Source organism: Nanorana parkeri, unplaced genomic scaffold, assembly GCF_000935625.1.
Source record: "Nanorana parkeri isolate BGI_ZX_2015 unplaced genomic scaffold, ASM93562v1 scaffold1169, whole genome shotgun sequence".
Taxonomy (NCBI): Eukaryota; Metazoa; Chordata; class Amphibia; order Anura; family Dicroglossidae; genus Nanorana; species Nanorana parkeri.
This window is the reverse complement of record NW_017307437.1, coordinates 11100-20859: the sequence shown is the minus strand read 5'-3', so window position 1 is coordinate 20859 and position 9760 is coordinate 11100. Positions and strand designations below refer to the sequence as shown.

The 9760-nt window shown below is 50.3% G+C and overlaps 1 protein-coding gene across 1 annotated transcript in view; it reads left to right on the top strand.

Moving 5' to 3' along the window:
- USP43 (ubiquitin specific peptidase 43) overlaps positions 1-9760 on the top strand; it is a 42921-nt gene that overhangs the window by 24296 nt on the left and 8865 nt on the right. The window contains exons 4-10 of the mRNA XM_018568297.1: positions 138-235; positions 2695-2787; positions 6836-6971; positions 7326-7473; positions 8374-8394; positions 8845-9001; positions 9473-9584. Coding sequence (XP_018423799.1) covers positions 138-235; positions 2695-2787; positions 6836-6971; positions 7326-7473; positions 8374-8394; positions 8845-9001; positions 9473-9584 — 765 coding nt within the window. The remainder of the gene's footprint in view (positions 1-137; positions 236-2694; positions 2788-6835; positions 6972-7325; positions 7474-8373; positions 8395-8844; positions 9002-9472; positions 9585-9760) is intronic.

Sequence of the window (9760 nt, the reverse complement as noted above, 5' to 3'; positions counted from 1 at the left end):
GGGGTGTTGTATAGAGCCATGTCCCCAGCTCTGGGACGGGGTGGGGGGTGGGGGATGTATGTTCAGCCCAGATATTTGGGGTCATTCGTCGCTCGTCTTTCTCATGAGCTAATTCATCTTCTTCTTTTCTCCTGCAGCCTCCGGTCTCTGAGCAGAGCAGCCTCAGTTCATCGCCCTCCTCACAGACAGACGGAGGACACAGCTTTGTACAAGAACACTTTCAAGCTCAGTACAGGTACGGACTAATTGGAGCGCCCTCAGGAGCGCGGCGCGAAGGGGTCACATCTCCCCTCTCAGATGAGGCCACCATGGAGGGCACGTGTTTTGCTAATTGGACAACTACAATTTTAAAAGAACCTTCCATTCCAAAATTCATATTTTCAGTTTCAAGCTGTCGCTTTCAGTCACCCGTTTCCTTTTCATGGGATTGTTACATTTAGTATACATTATGAGGCATGCAGCAGGAGGAGAGAGACTCTGCTGGGCGGGGTGGATGAGCTAGATTCAGGAAGTCTAGTTGGCATTGGTGCTACCCAGAAAAGACATTCAGATCCCTCGGAGCTAAAATACAAGTTATTGATCACCCGACCTTTTAAATGCACATTAAGTTTCTGTACATCCTCCAGCTGCTGCAGTTTGGCAGTTGGCGGCACATTAGTGGACGCTTGTTGGAACAGGAGCGACTGCATTCAGTTAAACAAGGGAATAGAAGGGCCCAGTTGTCAGATCAGAGTATGATGGGCTCTTCCAGGAGTTGATATTTAGTGAAGCTCCTTGTACATAATTATTTATTTTGCGATGTTTTGTTGCGCAAATCTGTACACATTTTTCTTTAAATTATTATGAATATACTTGCATAATGAGTCTGACCCCATCAGCCATGTGGTAAGTTACCAGGTCAAAATCCCTTGTGCAGTAACATAAGCATTACTCCTGACCTCTGCACTGAGCATTACTCCTGACCCCTGCACTGAGCATTACTTACTCCTGACCATTGCACTTTGTGTTGCTTACTCTTGGCCGCAGCATTATGTGTTACTTAATCCTGACCCCTGCAGTGTGCATTACATACTCTTGACCCCTGAAAAATGTGTTACATAATCCTGCTCTCTGCATGACTTACTCCTGACCCCTGCACTCTGTGTTACATACTCCTGACCCCTGCACTCTGTGTTACATACTCCTGACCCCTGCACTCTGTTACATACTCCTGACCCCTGCCCTCTGTGTTACTTACTCCTGACCCCTTCACTCTCTGTTACTTACTCCTGACCCCTATACTCTGCGTTACATACTCCTGACCCCTTCACTCTCCGTTACATACTCCTAATCCCTGCTCTCTGCATTACATACTCCTAATCCCTGCTCTCTGCATGACTTACTCCTGACCCCTGCACTCTGTGTTACATACTCCTGACCCCTGCACTCTGTGTTACATACTCCTGACCCCTGCACTCTGTGTTACATACTCCTGACCCCTGCACTCTGTGTTACTTACTCCTGACCCCTTCACTCTCTGTTACATACTCATGACCCCTGCACTCTGTGTTACTTACTCCTGACCCCTATACTCTGCGTTACATACTCCTGACCCCTTCACTCTCCGTTACATACTCCTAATCCCTGCTCTCTGTATTACATACTCCTAATCCCTGCTCTCTGCATTACTTACTCCTGACCCCTTCACTCTCCGTTACATACTCCTGACCCCTTCACTCTCCATTACATACTCCTGACCCCTGCACTCTGTGTTACTTACTCCTGACCCCTGCACTCTCCGTTACATACTCCTGACCCCTGCACTCTCCGTTACATACTCCTGACCCCTGCACTCTGTGTTACTTACTCCTGACCCCTATACTCTGCGTTACATACTCCTGACCCCTTCACTCTCCGTTACATACTCCTGACCCCTTCACTCTCCATTACATACTCCTGACCCCTGCACTCTGTGTTACTTACTCCTGACCCCTGCACTCTCCGTTACATACTCCTGACCCCTGCACTCTCCGTTACATACTCCTGACCCCTGCACTCTGTGTTACTTACTCCTGACCCCTGCACTCTGTGTTACTTACTATTGGCCACTTTTTATACTTTTATGAGACTTGTATCTCCTTAAAAAAAAAAAAAGCACGCAGTACCCCGGTGATCTTCTATCTGTTCCATGCTGTCTCGGTAGAGCTCCACCTCTCCTTTTTCCAATCTCCATGTTCTGTGTATCCATCTATCGAGTGATATATAACAGATGGAGACGGGTGATGTTCACTGTCAGACAGGAGCAGGGACCGGGGCAAAACGGTGACTGAGATCTGAACCGGTCCTGGCGGGGGACCAGAGGACACCACTATAATTACTATCACCAGACACCTTGTCTGTCTCCGGCTCCTCTAAGTATAGAGTTGGCTGTTTGTTTTCTGTGTTTATATTTTTACCATGACGGCATTCGGTATTAAAACGATTGTGTACGCAAAATAGGCATAAAATCCACTGTCTATAGATTGCCACCACCAGCTGCAACACCTTGTTACACAGGAGAGAAAGAGGGAGGTTGCAGCAGGCAATATAGTCTGTGGAAGACCTTTGTATCTCATTAGTTTGTATAAAAGGCAGTCAATGTTTGAGTTACGATGGGATCGAATGCCATGCAGCATGTTCATTTTATGTTTGACTCTTTTTGTTGTTTGGTTGCAGATCTTCGCTCACTTGTCCGCACTGCCACAAGCAGAGTGACACGTATGACCCCTTCCTCTGCGTCTCCCTCCCCATCCCACTGCGACAGACCAGGTAACCGCCTCCTTCATTGTCTGCTGTTCTAGAGAAAATGGCCGCTGTTCGGTTGCCTCCCAGAATGCTTTGCTTCTTCCAGTGGGATTTCTAGAATAAAAACCAGAAAGGAGCTTCAGGCTAGGTTCACACCTCGGCGACTCCTGACCGCACGGCAATCCACGCGGTTTTGTGCACGATTACCGCGCGGTCAGCAGTCACGCTGGGTGGATCGCGCGGTTCCCCGCCGCAATTCTGCCCGTGCAAGTGACTAAAAAAGCCGCGAGTTGTGTGTCACAAGTAAAGGTACTTGTACTTTTTGTTAGCGATTGCCGCGGGGATGTCACCCCATTGAAATCAATGTGGCTGTGCGGCATACGCTGTGTGCCCGCGCGGCCCGGGTGTAGTGCAGGTGTGAACCTAGCCTGAAGGGTATCCTAGTGATAAAGAAGAGCTGAAGTCCTACAAACGGAGGAGTTTGATCTTCGCTCTCCTGACACTGTACAGTAAAGTCTTATCGCTCACCTGGCGTCAGATTTAACCCCTTAAAGGATCACTACACCTTTCTCCCGGGTTGTTTTCTGCAGCAGTTTTTGGGGATCTATCAATGTTAAGGGAGTCTCAGCTTAGTAGGTCAATAAGCCACCTCTTGTGCCCCCTAGTAACTATCGCATACCTTTTGTTGCGCCCCTTATAATTTTACCCTCTCTTTTGGGGGGGGGGGGGGGGAGCCCCAGATGATGAGCTTCTGTCGTAACACCCCCTGGAGAGTGGGACAGGTGCGTAAGGACAAGGAGTGGCACGGGTTCCGGAAGGTGATGTAGGTACTGAAGATGGGGGTCTCCTTGCAGGAAGCAGGTGCAGAATGCAGATCCTAAGTAGCAGGGGTCAAGACAAGCCGGGTCAGCAACAGTCAGTACCAAAACAGCAGACAAGACGTGGTCAGAAACAGGCCGGGTCGATACTGTATCTTGCGGGTAGAGTGGTACCAGGCAGCAGGCAAACGAGTAGTTCAAGAACAAGCCAAGGTGGAGGGATGCAGAGCAGGAGCAGGAGGTCGGGGGAAGCCGGGTCAGCAACAGGTGATCAGGTTCAGGAACACAATAGCAGGGTACAGCTGAAGATCAGCCAGCATGGAGGCTAGGGTGTCTCAGCCATATATAACCCCTTTGACACCATCATTCGAAATGAGCGCGTGCACGCCATGGAATGTGTGCACAGACGAGCGCACAATTCTAGGCACCAAACTCTATGCATGCACAGGCGCTCGCCCAGAATGTCTTTTTTACCCTAATTGTGGAACTGTGTATCTGTATGCTGCAGCTCAGCCGTTATATGATGCCCAGTGTCCTCTGGGAATAATCTGTGTTGGCTGACCTGTGGCACGCTGTCATTACTAGGTGGCCACTGTCTGGTCTTGCACACCAAAGCATTGCGCTCAACTCGGAATGACCAACAGGCCCTTTTGCCTGCCCATGCTAGCAGATAACAGAACAACCCTAAGGCCCCATTCACACTGCGCGATTCGCAAATCGCGCGTTTGTCGCGCAATTTGCATTTTGCGCGATATCGCGCAAATGCTTGCATTGAGCAAGCTAGAATCGCGGCAAAATCCGCTCCAAAAAGGGTCCTGCTGTAGCGACGCATGACCCGCGACAGCAGGACCCTTTGCCCCATTGCCAAGTATTGGAGAGCGATATCGCGCGGTAAATAGCCGCGATATCGCGGGAATTACTGCGCGATAAATCGATCAGTGTGAACGGGGCCTTAAAGTGGTGCTGCAATGGGGGTGACAACAACCCCTCATGTTTCCTGTCCCTCCGCCTGAGTAAAGCCCAGTTGGACTTTCACTTTAAATAATCTAAATACATTTCTGAGGGGAATTTATCAAGGCTGCAGCAGATTTGCACTGCAGCCAATCAGCTTCTCTGTCACATTTTCAAATCTTCCCTGAGCAAACTGAAGAAAGATGCTGTTTGGTTGCCACGGGCAACTGCTCCAGTTTTGATAAATTCTCCTCTCTGTGTGCATCAAACCGAAGGTGCTCCAGCGTTACAGTGAGGGGAATTTATCAAAAGTGGAGCAGAGAAAAACTGGAGCAGCTGTGCATGGCAACCAATCAGCTTCTCTCTCCTTTCTTTTTCCAATCCTAACTGAACAAATGAAAGAGAGAAGCTGATTGGTTGCCATGGGGAACTGCTCCAGTTTTCAGTCTGCTCCACTTTTGATAAATTCCCCTCAGTATGTTTTTCTTTATAAAGCAGCCACAGCCTGAGTAGAAAAGCCTGTCCCCTGCCAACAGCTGCAGAGGAGGACCCTTGCTCTCTGTGTGGAAGCAGCGGTCTCTCTGTAGAGATGTGACACACCCCTTGCTGAGTAAGCGCTATGGGAGTTTGTGTGGTTTTCTGATTGGGGAGCTATAGCTCCGCCTCCTGCATTGGACCTCTGCAGAGAAACCACAACTCACACCTATGGTGCAAGGGTCCTCCTCTGCAGCACGCTGGCGGGGGGACAGGCTTTTCTACTCAGGCTGTGGCTGCTTGGTAACGAAAAAAGCTTTACGCGCCTTTTGTTTTGATGCCCCTGGGATGCATTTAGCTCATTGAATATCGATTCGGGTCTTAAAAATAATCCGCACCGGACCCTTTCAGTACAATAATGACTATGCAGAGGTGAAAACTTCACGGCAGCAAATATATTATTTCAGTGAAAACCATGAAAATCGCGTTTTTCCTAATCGGAGCTCATTAGATGGAAGCGTAAACCCCCGAGCCGGAAACTTCCGCGAGTGCGCGCCCAGAATCCGCCGCAAGCGGGTGGGCGTCCTTAATCATTACAACAAAACAAGGAAAATGATATGTAAGGAGGAGAGAGAGAGAGAGAGAGAGAGGCCATAATTATGGCTGCCGAGTGCTGATCATATCCGTGACGCTGATCTGACTCCCACTCCGGAGCCGGGAAGGGGTTAATGGCGGAGTCCGCGCAGGAAAAGCCCCGCCAGCCGCCTCGCGGTGTTATTATGCCTCTCGCAGTCATTACGCCGCTGTAATTGCTGTTTATGAAATATGGATTACTGTTTACTATGCGCCGTGTACTACGCACCGCCGCACAGAACCGCCGCTCCGAGGTGTCTGCTCACACACTCATACCCAGGGGCATGTGCGCTATAAAGTGGACCTGTCAGCAAGTCCCCAGGAATGAATTCCAATATACAGCAACAGCATCATTTTCCAGGAAAGCCTTTTATCATTAAAAAGCTCCAGTTCAGTGACACTGCCTAGGCTGAGATGATGTCATCAGGCTGCTGCAGGCAGGAGGAAGCATTTCCTCAGTCTCACCTCCCCCAGTGATCAGTCTGCTGCAGGCAGGAGGAAGCATTTCCTCAGTCTCACCTCCCCCAGTGATCAGTCTGCTGCAGGCAGGAGGAAGCATTTCCTCAGTCTCACCTCCCCCAGTGATCAGTCTGCTGCAGGCAGGAGGAAGCATTTCCTCAGTCTCCCCCTCCCCCCAACATATTATCCTTGTAGCAAGTCAGAGGTTGAGAGTCTGCAGCTGGGGCTGATCTGTGTCAGACATCTCTGAGCTGACATTTGAGTCCAGAAAGTAAATGGTGACCCTGAATGATGCCAAATAAAGATGGTGCCGTCCTTGAGGAAAGAAAAGTGGATGAAGGTGGGGGGAGTTCTGTGTCAGGGGGGAGTACTGTGTCAGGGGGGAGTTCTGTGTCAGGGGGGAGTTCTGTGTCAGGGGGGAGTACTGTGTCAGGGGGGAGTACTGTGTCAGGGGGGAGTACTGTGAAATCTCTGTGAGAGGTAATGAATACCTGAAGGTGTAACACTCATATTATTGATGATGGATGATACATCAGATGATGGCTCCACTTTAAGCATGGCGGCTGAAGGAAAGGTTTGGATCTGGGGAACATCCCGGGCGCCTCCTCTGTAAGTCCGCAGCAGCAGATCTATAAAGTACATTTTCGTTGTTGTCACTGTGAATGTTTTTGGCTTTCCTCGCACAGCTCTGATCGCCGCGGATGAACCCTTCCCATGATGCTTTGCTTTGTTCGCAGGGCCTTAAACGTCACGTTAGCATTCCATTCTAAGCAGCAGCGCTTCCTGCGCATCGGCCTGGCCGTTCCGTTATTCGGCACTGTGGCGGCGCTGCGGCAGATGGTGGCCGACGAGGGCAAAATACCTTCCGACCAGGTAAGCCTGAGACCCCGCCCCCTGACATCGGTTGTATGCTTTTCTGGCGTAACAATGTAACATTGTCCTGGGATCCCGTGACTCATGCCGCACAGAACGAGGAGGACGATGACACCATTGTCCCATCACCTTATTGGTGACGCCCCGCCCACTTTTTTGTACCTCTGCTTGGTTTACCACTCCCACTGTAAGCCTGATTTCAAGAATGAAAGGATTCATGGAGAAGCTGAAACATAAGGGGCTGAATAAAGGATATGTGTCTGTGTCTCAGCACTTTCTCAATGTTCCGCTATTGTATAACATGTAGACTCTTGCCTTGTATATGGATTGATCCAACTGTTGTTCCCCTTTAAGGTCATCCTGGCCGAGTTGAACTCCAGCGGGTTCCAAAGGTCCTTCTCGGACGATGAAGACATGAACACCATAGCGGAGGGCGACCCGGTCTACGTCTTCCAAGTTCCCCTTCCGTTACCCAAAGCCCCCGGTTCCTGTAGGACATCAGGTGGGTCTCCAGTTCCCTAAACATCCCGCTTCAAAGATGGCCGCTTGGCCCGGCTCATGAACCTGGAGACTCAAGGTCACCTGTAATGAGGAGAAGACCAAGGTTGCCATTGATGAACTCCTAGCGGTCTGGCTGCCATGCTGATCCAATGGCTTCCTTACATTCTGAGTCACAGACCCGGCCTTGCATGCTGATCAGAAATATCAGGAGCAAGGCAGAGCTCCTTGTCTGTATACAGCAACTCAGAGGCAGCCAGGCAGTCAGCATGATCATTGAAAGCCGACAATAGCAGCCTCCATACTTTCCCATTACAGGTTCTCCTGCTGTCCCCTTCCTAGACAATGCCAGAGCATAGCCACAGGGACATGGTGTCATCTCAGCGCAGGTTGTATTTAGGGTTGCCACCTTTTCTTCAAGCGAAACCCGAACACTCTAGTAGCCCCTATCTTAATTTTGGTTGCTCCTGTCTGCCTGGCATCTTGGGACAGCTCGCGGTATACTGAGACGCCTCAGCCGGAGCGGATCCCGACATGGACGTCGAGATCCGCCCAGCTGCGTGAGTGACAGCTGGCTCTGCCTATCTGGGGGCAGAGCCAGCTGTACCCGCCCCCTCCCCCGTCCGTTCCGCCAGTCAGCGCTGGCAGATGGGAGAGGGGAATCCAGCCCCTCCCCCGGTATGTGTTCGCTCACCTCCCGATCTACTGAGCCGACCTGTGACAGTCTCATTGTCACAGGTCGGCTAGAACTATGAGGCGAGTAAAAAGCACGCCCCTCATAGTTCTCCTTTTAATCAATAAAGATTTTATACCAATCACCAATGTAGGTGACCAATTTTTTTTAAGGTGCTTCTAAACCCACACCCACTACCTCAGAGAGGCAGCAGCCTAGGGCCATACCCAGGTCTCTACTCACCCACTATAGGTCAGCCTCCCTAAAAAGAGAATTGTCTCTATAGAACCTTAATTCAGATGCTTATCAGACCAGCACTACCACACACCTACCAGATCCTCTCTGTCTTGGACAGTTTTGATCAGATTTCGGCATTGAAATGTAGAGCCCTAGATTTGGATAGCCTTGGAAAGGGTTAAAATGCCTCCTGCCCAGATTTCCCTTCACTTCCTGTCCAGGAGACACAAGAGGAAATAAGAGAAATTCCCTTCTTAGACAGTTGTCCCATACAAGTTCTGCTCTGTGGACCTCTTGGATGTCCCCTCATTTGGTCACCAGACTAATAGGGAGCATGGATCTTCCCAGCTGGCAAATAGGGGGCAATAATAAATTGAGAGAGGGTCCAACCCAAAACTAAAACACAATGTTTTGCCTTTACATACAATTTGACTCTTTTTTTTGTTCCCCCCCCCCCTCTTGCAGGGTATCCGCACAGCCTTCCATCTTCTCCCCGCAGCTTTGACACAAACTCTACAAGGTTACCGGGAGGAGGATCCGTCTCCTCGGAGTTCCTGGCCTCCAGCTCGAAACTTCTTCTGCTCCTGTGCAACCTGGATGGCTCTGGTCAGCAGGCCCTTAGGTAACCTTGGCCTCGGTAACGCACCATCCCTTCAGGCTAAACATTGTCCTCCATAAGGTGGAGCTGTCCTCCATAAGGTGGAGCTGTCCTCCATAAGGTGGAGCTGTCTTCCATAAGGTGGAGCTGTCTTCCATAAGGTGGAGCTGTCTTCCAGAAGGTGGAGCTGTCCTCCATAAGGTGGAGCTGTCCTCCATAAGGTGGAGCTGTCTTCCATAAGGTGGAGCTGTCCTCCATAAGGTGGAGCTGTCTTCCATAAGGTGGAGCTGTCTTCCATAAGGTGGAGCTGTCTTCCATAAGGTGGAGCTGTCTTCCATAAGGTGGAGCTGTCTGTCTTCCATAAGGTGGAGCTGTCTTCCATAAGGTGGAGCTGTCTGTCTTCCATAAGGTGGAGCTGTCCTCCACAAGGTGGCGTTGTCCTCCATAATAGTCACAGCGGACTCGTCAACTCAACACATCTCTAATTTCTCCCAGGTTTGGTCCTCCGCTGCTCTTGTGGGAAGATAGGACAGCAAGTTGGGATCAGCTTCAGCAAAGCATCCTGGGGAAGGCCCAATACTTGATGAGGAGTGACGCACACTTGCCAGTAAGTACAATGTCAGATGGATAATCAAAGCTTTGAAGTTAAATGTGGTTATATTTTACCTTCCCTGGTTCCTCCCCCCTTCCTCGCCAACACGCCAATCACGTAGCTGTGAGAAGCTCCCAGTGTGCAGTGACATCAGAGGAAGCAATTCCAGGGAAGGTGAGGGAGGGCGGCGG